Here is a 20,429-nt window from a genome sequence, read left to right as displayed (position 1 = left end):
CGAAGTCAGATGCCTAACCGACCGAGCCACCCAGGCGCCCCTCTTTCCCCTCATTTTTACTGCATTTCCCTTTGTCCTAGTGGGGTCCGAGGTGGATGCTTCCTTCCCAAGCTAAGTAGTGATTTAGTTTTTTACTCACAGGACTTTCTTCCTTACCCGGAGACTGCGTAGCAATGGGATGCTTGTATCTTGGGGATGCAGAGTTGACTGTAATATCTGCCACTTGACAAATGCAAACACAAAAGGATGGCAGGAAGGAGAAGCCAGGGTCTCTGGTGTTGTATCCCCTCTACCTACAGGCCTGAAGATGGGCTCTGTCAGCCTTTGATAAACCTCTCCAGGCCAGCCTTGATGAGACCTCCCCACCCCGAACACCCAATACCAGATGGCTGGAGAGCCGCGCAAGTCCGGGTGCCTATGGCAGCCAGAAAAACCTACCATACTTTCAGCAAACGTGTATGGGTGCCGGGGCGCCGGGGTGGCTCAGTCGGTTAAGCCTCCGACTTCGGCTCAGGTCATGATCTTGTGGTTCATGAATTCGAGCCCCACGTCGGGCTCTGTGCTGACAGCTCGGAGCCCGGAGCCCGCTTCAGATTCTGTCTCCGTCTCTCTCTGCCCCTCCCCCACGTGCTCATGCTCGCTCTCTCTCTCTCAAAAATAAACATTAAAAAAAAATATGCATGGGTGTCTTCTCTGTCCTAAATGCTTTCTCCGTGCACGGAATACTCTGCGGCCATCAGGAATAATGTTCCGGCTCCATCTGACTCATGTGGGAGCCACGATACAGGAAATGGAAACAGCAAGGTGCTGTGTAGTGTGCTACTTCTGAAGTTAAAAAAAAAAAAAAAAAAGAACGTGCAGTTTCTTTCTTTTTTTTTTTAATTTTTTTTTTAACGTTTATTTATTTTTGAGACAGAGAGAGACAGAGCATGAACAGGGGAGGGGCAGAGAGAGAGGGAGACACAGAATCTGAAACAGGCTCCAGGCTCTGAGCGGTCAGCACAGAGCCTGACGCGGGGCTCGAACTCACGGACCGCGAGATCATGACCTGAGCCGAAGTCGGACGCTTAACCGACCGAGCCACCCAGGCGCCCCAAGAACGTGCAGTTTAAATGTGTTTGCACACCCATCGAAAGTCTCAGTACTGCATGGGATGAAGAGAACAGAGTGGCTGAAGGTAGGGTGGTGAGGAGACACCCTCTTCGCAGTGTTCTCTGCTGAACAGTGTAACCGTTGTTCGGTATGTGTGTATTACCTGTGGAAAATGACAATCAAAAGCAGACCCCTTCCCCTTCGGGAGCTTCAGGGGAAAGGCAGACATGCAAACAATTACAACATACTTGGCTCATTGTTATCACGGAGACTAGACAGAGAAGGGAGTATAGGAGAGAGGACGTCCAAGTTGGCTTGGGGGTGTCGGAGAATTTGGAGCGATCATGGCGAATGCTGGAAGCTCTGTCAGCTCAGCCTTGCCAGGCCCCGAAGAGCACAGTGAGAAGGGACCCGTGCTAGAGCTGCGGGAGCCAGCAGAGGCCAGAATGCAAAGTGCCTTGTGTGCCAAGAGATTTTATCGTAATAGGAAATGGGTGGCTGTTACAGAATTTTCAGTAGGGGACTGGCCTGTTCAACTTGCTGTTTAGAGAGAAGACTCTGGCGGGAGCGTGGAGGGCTAGATTAAGAGGGGCAAGGTGGGGTGCCAGGAGCCGGGGGATGAGGTTAATGCAAGAATCTAGGTGAGTGAAGGCAGATGGTTGACCTGGGGCAAAGGGAGCGGGGAAGGGGGGTAGCGATGGGGACATGCAACGGGGCCACGGTGTGTATGGTGACCACGTACAGATCCAGTTCTGCGGCTCCTGGTTTTCTCACTCTGGCATCTTCTGCACATTCAGGGCCCCGGACACCCCTGGCAGCTGGCAGGATGGGTCCGGAGGGGCCACTTCCCGGTCTGCCTGCCTGCCTCCTTGCCCCAGGCTCCGGCTCCTTGGCAAAGAGGGGCAGAGGAAAGAGAACAGAAGATTCTCCCTCGCCATCCAACTCCTAGGTCTCTCTTATTTATTCCACGCTCTCTCCCGATTCAGGTCCTCTCATTATTTTGAGCTGTGCAGCCTGCTGCTTCCCTGGCTGGGCTCTCCCTCCCCTGTCTGCGAAGTGTCAATCAAGCCATCAGATGAGCAGTTCAGCCTCACATCCTCGGTGGCTCTGCCCCAGGACACGAGCCGCAATTGCTGACACACAGCCGGGCGTGGGGTAGGGCTGCCGGCTCTTTCTTTAATAGTCTTCCGATCCAAAATGGGTGTTAAAATGGAATTTGAGGGGATCTCTTCTCTCCGCCTGCCCCTGTCAGGACAGCCGCAAGGACGGGGCAACCCTGAGAGAGAAGGGGAAGACTTCAGAAGCCGATTTCCTTTTCATTTCAAGGTTGGGCCACGGCCAGTGTCTGCTTTCGGAGGAGCTGTTTGAAATTCTTAACAAGAAGCGGATGCTTGCGTCCAGGAATCCAGGGCAGCCTTGTGAAGTGACGGTGGGGGAATGGAATTGTCATTTTATTTCTGAAGGGATAGTACGTTAAACAAAGGAGAGGTGGGACACAGAGCAGCTTTGTAGCTTCCCCGGAGAACGAACAATAAGAGCCGTTGGGGAAGGGGGGTGGGGGTGGGGAGCAGGAAGAATTGAGATTCGAACAAAGAAAGAACTTCCCCCAGCCCTGGAACCAGTGACCGAGGAGATCTGAGGAATCTGCTTCCCCGGGGGATTCCTCCCTCTCCTTTTACAAATTGTGAATGGAAGCTCAATTTTGATAGGACGTGGAAACTAATGAGCATTAATCTCAATTACTGTGCCGAATTCTCTTTAGATCTTTGATAACACGCACACACATAACTCCTGGTTGCGATCCGAGTGTATTTGTGCTCCGTTCTTTTTCTTAGGATGATTTCATACATACGCACGTTTCGATGTAGCCCACAGTCCTCAGCTTGTCATTTTGAATCGCTCCATAGTATTCCGTTGTGTCAACCCGCCAGATTTGCTCAGATATTCCCTGTGGCTGGGTTGTCTCCAATTTTCTATATTGTAAGAGCATGGCTATGAATGTCTTCATACAGATGTCTTTTTCTTCCCTTGGATATTTCCTTGGGGTATAGTTCCCCAAGTCAGATTTCTAGGTCGGAGGGTTTGAACCATTCTACTGTCCCTGCACGCTGCCCCGCACTCTCCCGAAGGCCCAGACAATCTGAGTCGCCACCCTATTCTCTCCCCTTCCCCACGGCACTGACAACATCAGATTTTGTCATTGTTACTTATTGTTGCTCATTTAATAGGCACATAATCGTACCTTGAAGTTAATAAATTCCTATCTCTTTCATTGCTAGTGAGGCTGGGCACACTTCCATGGGAGGATTTATTGTCTGCTTCTCCTTGTGTGTAGACGGTTCATCTCCTCTGACACCTTATCAAGAGAAATCTGGGGACTGACCTTATATATTTGTATCAAGTCTTTACATACTTAAATAGTACACTTTTTCCCGTTGTGTCTACCATTAAGGGAGCCGTCCAACTGTGAGGAGGGTTGGGGTTGGGGGTGAGGGTGGAATTGAGATGACTTTTGGATTCTAGAGTGTTTTTTTTTTTCCAGAAGAAAAAAAAGAGCCAGTCATATGGTACCCCTCTTCCGGACCCCCATTTTCCTAGTAAAGGAGGGGCTGGGCTGAGAGGACAGCCGGTTGCCAAGGCCACTCTGGGGCATCCTTTGCTGGGGGCAGGAGCAACCTGGGATCACATGATCTCCTGGTCCAGTGTTTTTTCCCACTCACAGTATGGACGTGAAAGAAACAGCAAACTGTTATTTATGTATGTACGTATGTTTATTTATTTTGAGAGAGAGAGAGAGAGAGAGAGAGAGCTCTTGTGCACAGGAGAGGGGCAGAGGGAGAGGGAGAGAGAGAATCCCAAGCAGGCTCTGTGCTGCCAGCATGGAGCTCAATGCGGGGCTCCGTTTCAGGAACCGTGAGACCACGACCTGAGCTAAAATCCCGAGTCTGACACTTAACCGACTGAGCCTCCCAGGTGCCCTGAAACAGCAAACTATTTAAATCAGAATCATCATTATGAGTTCTGACCAATCCCCAGTACAGCACAGCGGTTAAAGGAACAGGATCCGGAGCAGATGACCCTAGGTTCACATCTCGGTGCTTATGTTTACCAGGCGTGTGGCTTCAGGTGAGTCGTAACCTCCATAAGCCGTAATGTCTTTGGCTGTAAAAGGGGTGTTTCAATCATGGCTGCATAAAAAGCTACCCCAAAACTTAGTGGCTAAAACAACAACTGTTTTATTCTATCTCACGATTTTGTAGGTCAGGAATTCAGATGGGGCTTGGCCGGGTGATTCTCTTTCATGTGTCATTAGTTGGGTCACTCAGCGGTATTGAGCTGGCGGCTGGGCTGGGCTGGGGGAGGGGGACATTCAAGATGGCTTTGCTCTTTTTTTTTTTTTCTTAACATTTATTTATTTTTGAGAGAGAGAGCATGAGTTGGGGGTGGGGGCAGAGAGGAAGGGAGACACAGAATCTGAAGCAGGCTCCAGGCTCTGAGCTGTCAGCACACAGCCTGACGCGGGGCTCAAACCCAGGAACTGTGAGATCCTGAGCTGAAGTCGGACGCTTAACCGGCTGAGCCGCCCAGGTGCCCCAAGATGGCTTCACTCTTATGTCTGGCTCCCCTGCAGTCTCGGGGCCTCCCCGCAGGGTCTTTCCTGCAGGGCAGTTGGACCTCTAACATGGTGGCTCAGAGCTCCAAGAGGGAGTCTCCAGGACAAGAAGAAAAAGTGCTCGGTGTCTTATTAAGGCCTGGGCTAGAAAGTGTCCCAGTGTCATTTCTGCCTTACTCTATTGGTCACACAGTCACAGAGCCTCTGATGGGAGGAGTGACCATGAATTTGGGACCGTCTTTAATGTGCCCAAAGTGGGGATAAACACGTGTCCACGTGTCCTTCTAAGGCTGCAAGGGTTAAACAAGGAGATGCGTGCAGAGGCCGATTTACCGTGAAGCTAACGACACTTCAACCACGGGGCTCCTTAACTGGATGGTCTCTTCCTAGTCCTGGCATCTAATTTTGTATTCATGATTTTTCTTTTCTCTTCCTCTTCTTTCTTCCTTCCTTCCCTCCCTTCCCTTGCCTTCCTTCCTTCTATTATTTTTGAGAGAGAGAGAGAGAGAGCAGGGGAGGGGCAGAAAGAGAGGGGGACAGAGGATCAGAAGTGGGCTCTGTGCTGACAGCAGAGAGCCTGATGCGGGGACGGAACTCACAAACTTTGAGATCATGACCTGAGTCAAAGTCAGACACTTAATCAACTGAGCCACCCAGGCGCCCCTCTTTTCTTTTTCTTAAAGAAGACCCCCAAATTGTATAAGAACCAGGCCCTACAAATCCTAGCTCTGTCCTGAATACATGTAAAAGTACTTACTTAGCACACTGCCTGGCACAGAGGGCGCGTTCCCTACAGGGCCCCTCCATGCCCCGGGCTGGTGCCTGGTCCCCTCTCTGTGCCTCAGGACAAAGCTCCACCTCTCTGTCCTTTCCATTTGTTCCGGATAATTTCTTCTCTTTTGTAAAAAGTGAAAGTAAGACATGCTGAGAATAATTTCATAATCACAAAACTGCCCTCCCGTTTTGTTTCCTGCGTCTACCCCCTGACCTTGCACCCCACCGGGGAGGTGGGTCTTACCCTGGGCAGAGTGCCAAGTTCTTAGCTTGGCCCTCTAGAATCTCCAAAGGAAATCAGGCGGGAGGGAGGGAAGCCAGCAGGGGGAGGCAGCATTCCTGGTGCCCAGCTCGGTCTAGGAGGCATTGAAATTCCAGGGCCGAAGTCCCGAGACAAAGATCATAATGAGACAGGAAGGTGGCATGGGAAGGAGCCATTTGCATGACAATAATTGAGCCAAGAATAGAAAGCTAGAGGGATACAAGGGTGAGGCTGGCAGCTGAGCTGGGCTAAACCTCAGATCAGACTACCCAGCTCCACTCTGCAGGAGAGGTGGGGACTGAGCCCTATGCCAGGTTTTGCGGGGAGGGGGGGGTGGGGAGAAGGATGCAGCCCAGGGGATTGTGGGAATGCTGGCCAGGCTGGACTTTGCCCTACTCCTCCTCCTTCAGCCCAGAGGCTTCTTTGTGTGCGGGCTTTGTGGCTGTAGGACTAAGTGGGCATTATGGCTGCTCAGAAAGATCTCTGTGATGCCATTGTGATCGGGGCAGGCATCCAGGGCTGCTTCACGGCATACCATCTGGCCAAACACAGGAAGAGGGTCATCCTGCTGGAGCAGGTACTATGTTCCCCCTGCACTCCTAACCTTAGGGACGGTCCCTCTCTCCTCCCCTAGAGAGAAGTTTCCAGAGCCAGCAGACTTTGGAGTGAGGTCTGATTGTCAAATTCTGTGCAGTTTGCGGCTTTGCTGCCTAGTGTATTTCGTGACAACGCAAAGAAACTTCCACTGTCCCTAAGACCCACACTGGGTTTCCAGGCTCATTGCCTCCTTTTACTGCCTCCCGGTTCCTGCCCTTGACGGAGAAGTGTCCGAGGCCCTGTTCTCTTCCTTCTTGCCAGTCAGTTTCTTCTGTGCCTTTTAAAATGGTTGATCCGGCCCGGAAAAATAATCAGTTCTGCTTTGGGTAACCTTAAGTAAAAATAATTTTGCCCAGAGGCAAAAGCTGATTTGTCAGCCTAAGAGGTAGGATTCTTCCCTGGGTATTCCTGGCCTCTCACGCTGGAACCCAGCAGAAGCTTCTGTTGCTTTCTGTCACCTCTGGTTGATGGCAGCCTTATTGTTTGATACACAGGCAGGACGACTTAGGTCTTATTTTTCCCTGTGGAAAAGGTGACCCCACGCAGGGCAGTGTACCCTGACCACGGCACATGTGGGTGGGCCCTGTGAGTCTCCAGGGTCCTTCCCCGGGCAGGTCCACCCAGCCCACCTTCCAGACTCCTCTATCCTCCCATCCTCTCTACAGCTATCCAGATGAGTTTTGATTTACCCTTCTTGGTAAATGAGCTAGATTGGTTAGAAACCTTTTTCAACTTCTCTATCAGTTTTCTCAAAGCCTGAGGGATTCCTGGTTTAACCTTGCAGGAAACTCTCCATCCTCTGCTAAATCCCAAGGTGGCTCCCTTGTCCCGAGTGATCTGAAGTCACAGAGAAATAGCATCTGCTTCCTTGTCCATAAGACGAAGGGGGCTAGACTGGAATGATCTCAAAGGTTCTTTGTGGTTCTGTTTCTCTAGGAGACTAGGTGGGGTGGGGTTGCAGCAAGATGACCAAAGGCTAACTAACGAAGGGACTTTGGGATGTGAATAATGTTAGCAAAAGGGAAGCTGAGTTGGTGCTACTGAAAACTTCCGTGCCAATGGCTAAATCAGTAACTTGGTCGTGAAGGGAGACTGAATGGAAAGATCTGAACGTGACGAGCTGGCTCCAGGGGGTGGGGATGAGGGGCGGGCAGCGTAAGGGGTAACAGCTTCGGCTGTCTCTCTTGTTTTCCCGTCTCCAGTTCTTTCTACCGCACTCCCGAGGAAGCTCCCACGGGCAGAGCCGGATAATCAGAAGGGCATATCCTGAAGACTTCTACACCCAGATGATGGATGAGTGCTACCAGATATGGGCTCAGCTGGCGCATGAGGCTGGGACCCAATTACACAGGTTTGGGTGTGGGTGGGAGAACTCCTTGAATTGTGGGGCCCAGTGCCTGGGGGTGCTTGGAGTCTGTGAGGGGGCACCGCCATCAACACTTGAAATGTGGTGCAGGGACACAGGGCCCAGGGGAGTGCCAGACACGTGGAAGTATTGTGCCCACTGTCATGACGATTGCCCCACGGGGCCAGCTGGCTCCTGCCTCACCCTGAGCTCCAGGACTTGGGTCAGACACATGTTTGAGGCTGGCAGAGGTCGTACTGGGAAGACTGCTGAAAAGGCACTGGGAGCAGATCTCCAGAGCTGGCTCCATGGAGCCATCTGAGACTCTTTTAGGGCAGAGATTGAAATCAAGGAGGAGGCTGCTGTCTTGATTTTTTTTTTAATGTTTATTTTTTTCTGAGAGAGAGAGAGAGAGAGAGAAAAAGCACTAGTGGGGGAAGGGCAAAAAAAGGGGGAACAGAGGATCTGAAGCGGGCTCAGTGCTAACAGCAGCGAGCCCCACGCGGGGCTGGAACTCACGAACCGTGAACTGCGAGATCATGACCTGAGCCGAAGTTGAATGCTCAACCGACTGAACCACCCAGGGACCCCTGTCTGGATTCTTTATATTCCTGCTAATATCATAGCCCTTCATGCTGGGTCCTCATCCCCAGAGTGACCCCTGTAATCCATGCATTCTCTCTGAATGCCTCTTCCTATAGGCCTCCTCTTCAGGCCCCGTTGCTTGCTGGAGATCTCGATTGTTCCCGTGGCTCTCTAACCCTTAAGACACTGTTGCCCCCCCACCCAACCTCCACTGACCTTTCAAACACCCACGGGGAGGAAGGCAGACAACCCATCATGCGCAGAGAACTTGAACCCCCCACCCTACGTCCCCTCCCACCTTCTCTGTGGCTCTTAACTGAACTTTCTACAAAATCACGGCTCTATCCTACAGGGTGGCAGTTATTTTAATGGCCAGGAACCAAGAGGTTACTGTTCTGTTGCAAAAACACCATTAACTTAAGAACAAAGTGAAATCCATTATGCAAATACGACTAGGACAGCTAATTACAGATTTATTCCAGAGGCAGCTAATGCACCCAGCACCCAAATAAAGGAGCATGTCTTGCTGAGGGGTGGCCTGGCAAAGGGACCCCTCTCTGTCAGCCATCTGTGAATACTGCTGAATGTCTGGTAGTAAAAGAAGTACCAAGGCCATGGAGGGATCACTTCTTCCCAGCAGACACGGAGGCACGGAGAGTGATGTTACGAGAGAGTCTGGAACCTTTCAGAGGGAACATGGTTCTGGAGACAGGCTTGGACTTGACTTTGTGCTCTACCTCTTACGGACTGCGTGACATTGGAAAAATTTCTATACCTCTCTGTGCCTCATTTTTTCCTCACAGGGCTTCATGGGGATGAAACGAGACTCTTAGGAAGTACTTGGCATAGCGCCTAGCACCTTCTGATAAGTGGCAGCTCCTACGACCTCTTCCGGGTCAGCGATATCCTGTCTGCATTGCACAAGGCAGGAAGAAGGGCAGGAGGGGAGACACGTGGGGCGTAGCAACCACGGACAAACCACTGCTGGAGAGAGGGAAAGGAACCGCTGGGTAGGAGAGTCTCATAGTCTCACAATCCTTTCCTTGGCAGGAATCTGGAAGGGCTTTGGGACCAGGCCGACCTGCTCTACACGTCAGCTCCGACACATTTAGCTATATGGTTTGCAGCAAGCCGTTTAACTCTACGAGACTCAGTTTTCTCATCTGTAAACTAGGGGTATCTATTTCATGGGGCTGCTGTGAGGATATGTATGTGAAGGGCTTAGAGTAGTATCTGACAAGTCCCTCGTCATCATTGACACCATCATCACCTATTTAATGCTTGTGATAAGAAACTAAGGCTGTTTTAAAAGGACTCAACACGGGTTAACTCATTTGTTTCTCCCCGCAGCCCTTTGAGAGATTTGTTACTGAGCAGTCAGGGTCCTATTAGTGCAAATCACAGGATTACTATACTCCTAGTTAGTCTAGAATAGGGCTTGGCGAACTTTTCCCGGAAATGGCCACATAGTATTTTAGGCTCTGCAGACCATATGGTCTCTGTTGTAACTATTCAGCTTTGCCAATTACCCAACTCCTGCCATTGTAGTGTGAAAGCAGCCACAGATGATATGTAAATAACTGAGTGTGGCTGGGTGCCAATAAAACTTTATTCACGGACGCTGACATTTCATATTCTTCTCATGTCATGAAATGTTCTTTTGTTTTTTTTTTTTTTTTAATCAACCACCAAAAAAACACAAAAATCATCTTGGCTTGTGTGACAAACAAAAACAGGTGGTAGACCTGATCTGGTTCCCGGGTCATGGTCTGCTGGCCCCTGGCTTAGCAGATACCACAGACTGGTTACTTTGTCCATCCCCTCTGTCCCAATAAATTCATGTCTAAATCATCCCAGGTGGAAAGACTACTAATGTTTATTTAAAGATAGGGACAGGGGCGCCTGGGCAGCTCAGTCGGTTGAGTGTCCCACTTCGGCTCAGGTCATGATCTCGCGGTCCGTGAGTTCGAGCCCCGCGTCAGGCTCTGTGCTGACAGCTCAGTACCTGGAGCCTACTTTGGATTCTGTGTCTCCCTCTCTCTCTGTCCCTACCCCCCCCTTTTTCTCTCTCTCTCAAAAATAAATAAACATTAAAAAAATTAAAGACAGGTACATATTGGGGCACCTGGGTGGCTCAGTTGGTTGAGCTTCTGACTTCGGCTCAGGTCATGATCTCATGGTTCACGAGTTCGAGCCCCATGTCGGGCTCACTGCTGTCAGGGCAGAGCCTGCTTCAGATCCTCTGTCTCCCTTGCTGTCTGTCCCTCCCCCACTTGCACGCATGTGCGTGTGCACGCACTCTCTCTCAAAAATAAATAAAAACGTTAAAAAAAAAAAGACAGGGACGTATGATAGCCCCTCTTAAAAGACCACTCTGATGCCTAGAATCCCCAGTTATGAAAAAGAAAGAGTACAATGAAGGTGCTTTGGAAAACCTTCCGAGTTCTACAGAGTGCTAGGTGTGTTGCTATTATTATTTGAATCATTATCACGTCCTTTCTTGTGGCTAATCTGATTGACTTGGGCAGGCTAATTTCTTTGGTTCTTTTCTTTAGGAACACAGCACAGATACTTCCCGTTCCAATTCTTTTCGCTTTTATTCTTAATTCTGATTTTCTACAATGACGCATCATCTCTGGGGTTCTTAGTCTCCGAGGTTCTTCCCGGAGAACCAGCACAACATCATGATCTAACCGACAGATACAGATGTATTTACTTAAGGCCACCGCACAATGATTAAAAAAGCAAACAAACAAACCACCAAACATCTTCAGGAGTTGCCGGTGAAGGTGGTTGTCCGATTCTTTTCATTCTGTTCTGTCTCTTCCTGTGACAGTGGCATACTAAACATGGGTGGGCTCAGGATATTTGCATATATTCTGGGTACAGACAATGACACAGGTGCCGGATCACAAGGTCCGAGTCTTTTGTGACGGGTACAGCCAGGACGCTGATACCACCAGCAAATCCCAGCTCTGGGGCCCAGCTCTTGCTTGCCCCGCCTTCTCCCTTTGAGTCCTAATATCTAGCTCCTGACCCAGGCTGCCCCTGCTTAGCTGACAATATCAGACAAGATCACAGCCGTAGGCAGTACAGCTGCTGGCAGAACCTGGTGGCCCCCTCCGCAGCTGCTGCTTCCTGTGTCTGTGAAGTGCCTGGCTTGTCAGCCACATCCCCTCCCTGGAGCAGAGTCTTTGTTAACCAATTCCACCTCGGCCCACTGAGCGGAAGATGAAACGCCAAGAGCTCCTCCAAAACCAACAAAGACAGCAGCCATTACCGAGTCCCCTCCCCAAGGTGACTCTGGGAGCTGGCTTGCCGTGCACTTTAAACCCCCGAGAGGAGGAAACGGGAGCCTGGGATGGGAGGTGGCTGACGCGGGGTGAGCTGCCTGCCCCTCCCGATTCCTGCTGGCTCCATCCGGCGCCCTGGCCTCCTATAGGAATGGATGGAAATCCCCTATCACCCGCTCCTTACATCGTGTCCGAGGCTTTAGTCGGCCAGAGGAGTCAACAAGGCCCTTGGGAGGATTCTTCGATTACCTCTTCCTAGTGCTGGATCCGGCTGGGGTTGGAGGAAGACGCCCGTTCACACCACACGCTCTGCGCTCAGCTGACCGCGTACTGGGAGCTGGGAGCTGCAGTCCTTCCAGGGTTCCCTGACAACCCAGCCTCGCTTCAAGGTGCTCTCTTTCTAGGCCAGCCCTGACCAGGCATTTCCTGGACAATTTTTTTTTTTTCCCTTGCGACGGCCTTGTCTCCTCTCATTCCTCCCCTCCCCTAACTTTGTAGCCTAGGTCTGAGCAGAAAGAGAGCACAGGGAGACCCAGAGCACAGGGGTGAGAAATTGATGCAGAACTAGCCGGTCTGTTTATTGGGATCTAGGAAAAGCCATTAAGAAAATAAGCATTTAAATGATTTTCAATCCGCCCATGGAAGTCATCTATCTTCATACTGGGGGGAAAAGGCCCATTCTCTGATCCCGGTTTTGACTGACTGATTTCCAATTCTCTAAGCATTTCCCACAGGAGCCTCTCACCTATCTCCCATAATGACAGGCCTTTGCATTTCCAGGCAGTGTTTTACATTTATTTCCGATTTGCTCATAATGGTCAAAAATCTCTCTCCAATCGGAGGCATTTCTCCAGCCGTGCGCGGTTTCCCTCAGGCCAAATAGCTCAGCTGTGATCCACGGAAAATGAGAATTTCCCAAACGCATCTTCGGACCAGGGGAGGGTCCAGCATCACAAATTCAGATGGAAAATTTCCCACTGTTAGATCAATATCTGGGCTAAGAAATAAATGCCACAGGGGCAGAGAGCTGGAGCAAAATGATTACAATTGGCACAATTACACTCACCGGCGGAATCAGCTCACTGATTACTCCTAGGGACGGGAGCGCCCGCTTCATCCACCGCAGGATGGCTTGGGAATTAGAACATCACTCAGCGTTTCATAATTCGACTGATTTGCCCGTTGTCTTGGCATGAGTTTGTTTTCCCCATACAGTACATTCCTGTAAGAGGGGTTCTTATTTCAAGGGAAGAAAGAGGGAAGAAAGGGAGGGAGGGTGGGAGAGAGGAAGGGAGGAAAGAAAGTGACTGAGTCTCCGAGTCTACGGGGAGAGACTGAGAGACGGGGAGAGACCGAGAGACGGAGGTTGCTCTGTTGCAGGCAGGGGTTGGAATACGTTGCTCTGAAATTTCTGAGCCAGGGATCTGACATTGTAACCGCGGAGGGGAGGGTTCAGCCAGGTCTTTCCCAGAATTCTCCCCAGCCACAGCCCCAGAGGGTAGAAAGGGCTCAAGAACATATCCTTGCATGACTTCTGAATTATCCTCTCCACTGAGAAGTCTACCAGGCAAGTTTTCATTCCCTGAGAACCCATCTGAAGTCCTTTTGGGGGCCACGGGGAAAGGACCCGGCTGACGAGTGGGGATTCGACAGCATCTTTCCTCTGCTAAGCTTTGAAGAGGCAGAGGCTCTCACTGCTTTCTCACCAGTGGTGGATGCCGGGTAGGCGGGGGCCGTGGCCAATGGATTGGCCACGCTGCGCGGCTCTGTGTACTGACACCGGCCCTGGGGCCTGCTGTGTCCCTACCCCCTCCCAATCTTCTCTTTAATCCCCCCAACCAGATAATGTGGGATTTGGAAGCATGTAATATCCATGAGACTCCATTATAGGCTATTACGAGCTTTATACACAGTACCTGGGGGATGTACCAGGCTGATGCTGGTCACTGCGGCTGCTGAAAGCGAGAAGGGACTACAGCAACAGTCCCGAGGTCCAAAGTGACCCTTCTATGGTTTAGATCAGTTTCCACCAAAAGGGAGCTCTGGTCTCTTGTGACAGAGAGACAGGAAAGTATTCAGGAGAAGCAGATTTCACTCCCCCAGAGAGTAAGAAGCATAAAAGGACGTATAGGGAGAGACAAACCATAAAGTCACTGAATTAATTGCTGGAACCCTAAGAGACCATCTACTGGTGTTTCTGCAGGAGGGTGCTATTGGCACTGGGGTGGGATCTTCCTGAGCATTGCAGGTTTAGCGTCCCCGGCCCCTGCCCACTAAATGTGAGTGGTAACGCCTAGGCACTGTGATGACTAAATAAATGGCCCACGCCATTCACATGCCCTAGGGTCGGGCGGTACCACCCTGGGGTGGCACCACCGATGGCCCAACAGGCACGTGTTCCAGGGGAACGTGGGGCCTGGAAGAGTGTGTAACAAGAGCAAGGTCCCGGGGATGTCCCAGGACGGAACCCAGAGCCAGGTGTCCCGATTTAGGATCCTTTCCACAAGACAGGCAGCCCCCAAGGAGGAACCAAGCACAGGCCAGCACAGCAGGGGACAATATGTCATATGACAAGAAAAGGGACAAAGGAAAAGAAACAGCAGGGGGTGGCGTGGGGGCAGAGAGACTAGAGATCAGGGGCACGTGGGTGGCTCAGTGGGGTTAAGCATCTGACTCTTGATTTCAGCTCAGGTCATGACCTCACGGTGTGTGAGTTTGACCCCCGAGCTGGGCTCTGTGCTGACAGCACTAAGCCTGCTTGGGATTCTCTCTCCCTGGCTCTCTGCCCTCCCTGCCCCCCCCACTCACACTCTCAATCTCTCTCTCAAAACAAATAAATAAACTTAAAAAGAATACAGATCACAATAGTGAATGGATCAAGGGAGGGAGGAAGAGGAAGAAACACCTTTCCAGGTGAGGATTTCGGATGTCTGCCCTATGGAAGGACAAGCAAACCAACAGTGAGAGCCCAGGGTGGACTTAGGAATGGGCTGGCAGCCCGCTCAAGAATACTGACCGCGACCCTAACAACAGCATTGAGATGACTTTACCCGTTCTTTTTATTGTTAATTTTTTAAATCTTTTTTTTTTTTTTTAATTTTTTTTTCAACGTTTATTTATTTTTGGGACAGAGAGAGACAGAGCATGAACGGGGGAGGGGCAGAGAGAGAGGGAGACACAGAATCGGAAACAGGCTCCAGGCTCCGAGCCATCAGCCCAGAGCCTGACGCGGGGCTCGAACCCACGGACCGCGAGATCGTGACCTGGCTGAAGTCGGACGCCTAACCGACTGCGCCACCCAGGCGCCCCTAAATCTTTTTAAGTAAGCTCCACGCCCAGTGTGGGGCTTGAACCTACGTTCCGGACATCAAGAGTTGTGTGCTCTGCTGACTGAGCCAGCCAGGCGCCCCTGACTTTACCAGTTCTTTGAACAGGAGGCTGAGACCTCCTTGATGGGACCCTTGTTGAAGAATGAGACAGAAGGGCCCAGGACCCTGACTCATACCATCACCCACGTGCCTTTTTTTTCTTTTTTCCTTTCCTTTTCTTTCTTTCTTTCTTTCTTTCTTTCTTTCTTTCTTTCTTTCTTTCTTTCTACAGGCAGACGGGGCTACTGCTGCTGGGAATGAAGGAGAATTCAGAATTAAAAACGATCCAGGCTACTTTGTCTAGGCGGGGCGTGGAGCACCAGTGCCTTTCAGCTGAGGAGCTGAAACAACGTTTCCCCAATGTTCTGTTGGCTAGGGGAGAAGTGGGGGTCTTGGACAAGTCCGGAGGAGTTCTCTATGCAGACAAGGCCCTCAGAGCCCTGCAGGTAGTGTGTGCGGCTTTTGGGGCAACGCAGCCCCTGCGGTGGTTCCAATCTGCCGTCTCCCAATCACCTAGGCCGGATGAGGGCCTTTGCCCTGCTGGCTTCATTCTCGACCTTTTGGTCAGGGCGGTCTTATATGCCCTGCTAGGCCTGGTCTTTATGGGACAGGGGTCTGGAGTCGGAGCCCTCTCTTCCGCCCTAAGTGAAGGACTTTGTTCACCAGGGTGAACCACATAACTATGTAACTAACTTGCCCTTCCCCGCTGCCGCCCTTTTTAGGATGCAATTCGACATCTGGGAGGCCTAGTGTGTGATGGAGAGAAGGTGATGGAGATAAAACCGGGGTTCCCAGTCACGGTGAAAAGTACGGCCGGGAGCTACCAAGCCAAGAGCTTGGTCATCACAGCGGGCCCTTGGACCAACCAGCTCCTCCGTCCCCTGGGAATAGAGCTGCCTCTGCAGGTAAGGGGAGCTGGAAGCCTGAGCGTTGGTGCTTAAGAGAAGAAACCTTGGAGTCAGACGGACTCAGGTCTGAGTCCTAGGTCTGCTACTTGCTACCAGATGACCTTGGGCAAATTAGGATACCTCATGAGCCTCAGTTTTATAACCTGTCAAATGGGGATATGACTGTTGGAGAATTAAATTATGTAATAAATATGAAGCCCTTAGGAAATGGCTTGACCTGTAGTAAGCGTTCAATAAATCTGAGGTATTATTATCTCCAGGAGAGAGAGAGAGAGAGAGAGAGAGAGAGAAAAGTATGGCTGGGTGTAAATAAATATTAAAAAAACAAGACTGGAAGAAGAGACAGATGCAGAGATCTTTGTACCTCATATCAAAATGTAACGTGTCGGGAGCCTGAGTGGCTCAGTTGGTTGAGCCTCCGACTTTGACTCAGGTTGTGATCTCACGGTTCGTGACTTTGAGCCCCATATCGGGCTCTCTGCTGTCAGCACAGATCCTGCTTCAAATCTCCGCCCCCCCTCTCTCTCTCTGCCCCACTCCCACTGGTTCTCTCTCTCTCTCTCTCTCTCTCTTTCAAAATCAATAAATAAACTTAAAAAAAAATGGAACATGTCAATGACGTGAGATTTGGGTGAAACAACGATGGATGAGTTAAGAGGGGGCACCCAGCTTGTATTCAAGAGCTACAGGACCCCAGAAGAAACTTCTTTTATAGAGTTTCAGGGCTCCCTCCCCTTTTTTTTTAATGCTTATTTATTTTTGAGAGACAGAGCGTGCGTGGGGGAGGGGCAGAGAAATCAGGAGACACTGAATTCGAAGCAGGTGCCAAGCTGTCAGCAAAAGCCTGAGGCGGGGCTCGAACCCATGAATCGAGAGATCATGACCTGAGGTGAAAGTCGGACCTTAACCGACTGAGCCACCAGGCACCCCCATGGCTTTCCCCCTTTATCTCCCACTTCCTCTCTCTGCTTCAAGACCCTGCGAATCAATGTGTGTTATTGGCGAGAGAAGGTTCCCGGAAGCTACGGTGTGTTCCAGGCCTTTCCTTGCTTCCTAGGCCTGGGCCTCAGCCCGGCTCCCCACCACATCTACGGGCTGCCCTCCGGAGAATACCCAGGGCTGATGAAGGTGAGTGGAAAGGCCCAGAGAAGGCTGGCAGGGGCCCATGCAGATTTGGGCCAGCTGCTCTAAGGTCCTTTTCAACAGATCCCTCAGAACCCCCCTCCCTTTCGGGGAGCAAAAGGAGCAGGAGAAGAATACTTCACCATTCCCTATTTGTAGCACAAGACCCCCAGCTGTCCTGAGGCGGCAAAGGGAGCCCTTCCTTTGCAAACACAGGGTTGGAGGGGGAAGGAACAGCTAAGGCAACCTCGAGTGGCAGCACACACAGCATCGGTCAGGACTGGGGAAGGCTGGGATGATGGATGGGGGCCCTCTGTGAGAGCCTGCCCCCTGGGCTGTGGGGTGTGCAGGAAGGCCGGCCCTCGCAGCTCACACCGCTCTGATTGGGAGCTAGGTCTGCTATCACCACGGCAACAATGTAGATCCTGAGGAGCGGGACTGCCCAGAAGCATTCTCAGACTTCCAAGACGTCCAGATCCTGGGCCGCTTTGTCAGAGATCACTTACCTGACCTAGAGCCCAAGCCTGCCCTTTTGGAGCCCTGCTTGTACACGGTAAGGGTGTGGGCGGCGGGGCAGGCCCCTCTCACAGCCCCGGAGAACAGGGGAAGGAGACAGAACTCAGCACTGCTCAGGCTCACATCTAATTGACCCCTGACATGATATGTGACTTGAAACAAATGAGCTTATTTCCGTGGGTCGGTTCACCTCTACCGGAGAGGCCCCGCTAGAGGTTATTCATATTCCTTTTCATTAGCACACGAGGCTGATGCCTGGCTGCCCCTCACTATGTTTCCCAGAAGAGCTCTAAAAGATTTTTTGGCAAGATGTTCTAGTTGAACAGGCCTTAGGGACGAAGAGAAGAGACAGATGTCACCAGGGCCTGAGGCATCTTGGCTAAAGTTAGTTTACACGCATTAACTGAGCACCTACTGTGTTCATAGCTCTGTCTGAGAAGAGAGGCAGATGGACAAATGAGAAAGACTGTCGCACCCGGAGGGGGCACTGGCATGCAGAACACATCCTTGTGCCCCGTTCCCATTTTTTCTGGAAAGCAACCCAGCCTGGTCCCCTCCCTCCCTTGCCTGCGGCTCTTCCTCTTCTTTCTATCCTCAGAGGACACAGGTGTGATCGTTTCTTTCTAGAACACCCCTGATGAGCACTTCATTCTTGATCGACACCCAAAGTATGACAACGTTGTCATCGGTGCTGGATTCTCTGGTGAGCCTGAGCAGGGGAAGACGTGCCTTAAAGCTGACCTATCTCCGTACCAGGCAGAATGTTGTTTTCTTTTTCTTTCTTTCTTTTTTTTTTTTAATGTTTATTTATTTATTTTGAGAGAGAGAGAGAGAGCTCAAGCGGGGCAGGGGCAGGGAAAATGGTGTTTTCTGCGCTCTTGGCCGGCCAAAGTCTAGACTCGACTGTAAAAAGGTGCCGGGTGGTGCAATCAGAGAAGAAAGGATAGCTCTGGTGGGAGGCAGCTTCCAGTTTTGGGATGCGGACCAAGAAGAGAGGTGGCCTTATTTGGGGACAGGGTAGCGGACATTCAGGGACCCCAGCCGCTGTCTCTGAGGAGGCTTGACAACCTGCTCTCCTTTCCCTAGGACATGGATTCAAACTCTCCCCTGTTGTGGGGAAGATCCTGTATGAATTAAGCATGAAATTAACGCCATCGTATGACTTGACACCTTTTAGAATGAGCCGCTTCCCCGGCCTGGGCAAAGCCCACCTCTGACCCCTGGCCAGCGCCTCCTTTTTGTACACTGGAGCCGGGAATAAAGCCCTCTGGCTGTAACATGCCCTCGTGTTCTCCCGCCTCTCTTGAGCCCCCTGTCAACGCCGCATGATTGAATCGACCTTCTCTCCCTGGCCAGCTCTCCAGTCCTCACTACTTTTTTGCTTCCGGAAGGTCAACCAGATATTCCACAATCACAGAGTAGCAAGGACCTTTGAGATGGCTGTCTCAATAAGGAGGACGTGTAAGGAGTGGCTCACGGGACCAAAGCAGTTGTTGAAATTCTCTTCGCTGAGGCATTTGATAAACCTGGGGTGGATGTGACTAACGCTGCCCAGGGGAGGGCAAACAGAACGACGTGTAGACCGCTGCTGCCCTTGGAGTTCCTTTTCCGAAAGCTGGAGCCACCCTCCATCACAAACTCCCATAAAATCTGGCTCACCTTGGGTGCGCAATAAATGTTTGTTGGAAAAAATGTGTTGAGCAAACAAATAAATAAAAAGCTGCATTGCACTAAAGTCTGCGGTGGGCTGTATTTTCCATGCGACCTTATTTCTCAGAGACTTTAATTGTCTAACTCAGCACCCCAGAGTCCATTATCCCAGGAATCCTTGGGGTCTTTATCCTCTCAGGGCACCGCGCCCTCTCTCCCTGGATTCTTTGTCTGGTTCTCGTCCTCTCTCTGGTTCTGCGAAGACGCTTAGCTCCCCAGTCTCTCATTAGGGTGTATTGTCAGGTCCTTATGAAGATGGAGTTGTTATACCAGAAAGGAAGAGAGAGGCACACTCGCTTAGAAACCCTGTTCAATGTTTGAATGTTAAATGTGCCATTTTATTATCATTAGGATTGCTCCCACTTAATGAAACGGCATTAGCACCGAGTCGGCTGGCCTCCTCGCACTAATTGCTTTGGAAGGGAACAGGCTCATAACTACCCCAGGGTGGGTGGAGGGGTGAGGGGGGTAACAGGGACTCGAGCGGGGCCCATCGAGCTCAGTCGAAACCCCAGCAGGAGCAGCTCCAGACCGGGCCAGTGTGACTTGAGAAAAGGCCTGCTCTGGGGAGAGAAAAACTGGGACCAGCTGGGGTGGAAATGTCAGGAGGAGGCAGTGAGTGGGAAGAGAGGGAAATGGGAATAGGAGTAAAAATATCCCCAAAGGAAAGACAACACAGAGGAAATTGCCTCGTAGGCCTAGGCACACGGATCGGCGCTGACTTCTCCGGGGCGTTGTAAAAGCCAGCCAGTCTCCCGCGCCCCAGCCAGGTCTGCTTCTTAGGTGCTCTCCGAGGCTCCCCTGCACCTCAGCCTCCATAAAGTGGGAATAATCACGTCTGCAGAGTAGGAATAACGCTAAGGTGATGCCAAGCGCCAGGAGCCAGACAGACGCAAAAGGACAAACACTGGAGGATTCCACCCACAGGTGACACTTATGGCAGTCAGATTCACAGGGACGGGAAGTGGATGGTCGCTTCCGGGGAGCTGAGGAGACGGGGGAATGGGGAGTTAGTGTGTAAGGGATGCAGGGTTTCGGTTCGGGAAGATAACAAAGTTGCGCAGATGGTGGTGATGGCTTCACAACACCGTGGTTTAACGCATTACAAACGCAAACGTGGTTTAAGAGAGTGTACTCAATGCCACGGAACGGTGACACTTACAGATGACTAAAATGGGCAGCGCCTGGGTGGCTCAGTCGGTTGAGCGACCGACTCTTGATTTCGGCTCAGGTCATGATCTCTC

General features: G+C 51.2%; 1 protein-coding gene across 1 annotated transcript; it reads left to right on the top strand.

Moving 5' to 3' along the window:
* The first annotated feature begins 6,204 nt into the window (after nt 1–6,204).
* Nucleotides 6,205–19,151, top strand: PIPOX (pipecolic acid and sarcosine oxidase). Its single transcript, XM_047080885.1, has 8 exons — nt 6,205–6,318; nt 7,541–7,689; nt 15,162–15,375; nt 15,652–15,834; nt 16,813–16,965; nt 17,354–17,512; nt 18,103–18,178; nt 18,562–19,151. Exons 1-8 carry the CDS (start codon nt 6,205–6,207, stop codon nt 18,690–18,692), a joined length of 1,179 nt encoding a protein of 392 aa, XP_046936841.1. The 3' UTR covers nt 18,693–19,151.
* The last annotated feature ends 1,278 nt before the right edge of the window (nt 19,152–20,429 follow it).

Source organism: Lynx rufus, unplaced genomic scaffold (genome assembly GCF_022079265.1).
Source record: "Lynx rufus isolate CCGP_SWC_20201006 ecotype Redwood Valley unplaced genomic scaffold, mLynRuf1.p SCAF_18, whole genome shotgun sequence".
Lineage (NCBI taxonomy): Eukaryota > Metazoa > Chordata > Mammalia > Carnivora > Felidae > Lynx > Lynx rufus.
The sequence above is the reverse complement of the archived record's forward strand: the minus strand, read 5'-3'. Positions and strand labels throughout refer to the sequence as shown.

Bases quoted from the DNA above. Each gene is read 5' to 3' on its own strand.
- PIPOX (XM_047080885.1), top strand. From the start codon at position 6,205: ATGGCTGCTCAGAAAGATCTCTGTGATGCCATTGTGATCGGGGCAGGC. The intron at 7,690-15,161 runs GTTTGGGTGTGG...TTCTTTCTACAG, and splicing joins GCTGGGACCCAATTACACAG to GCAGACGGGGCTACTGCTGC. The intron at 16,966-17,353 runs GTGAGTGGAAAG...ATTGGGAGCTAG, and splicing joins AATACCCAGGGCTGATGAAG to GTCTGCTATCACCACGGCAA.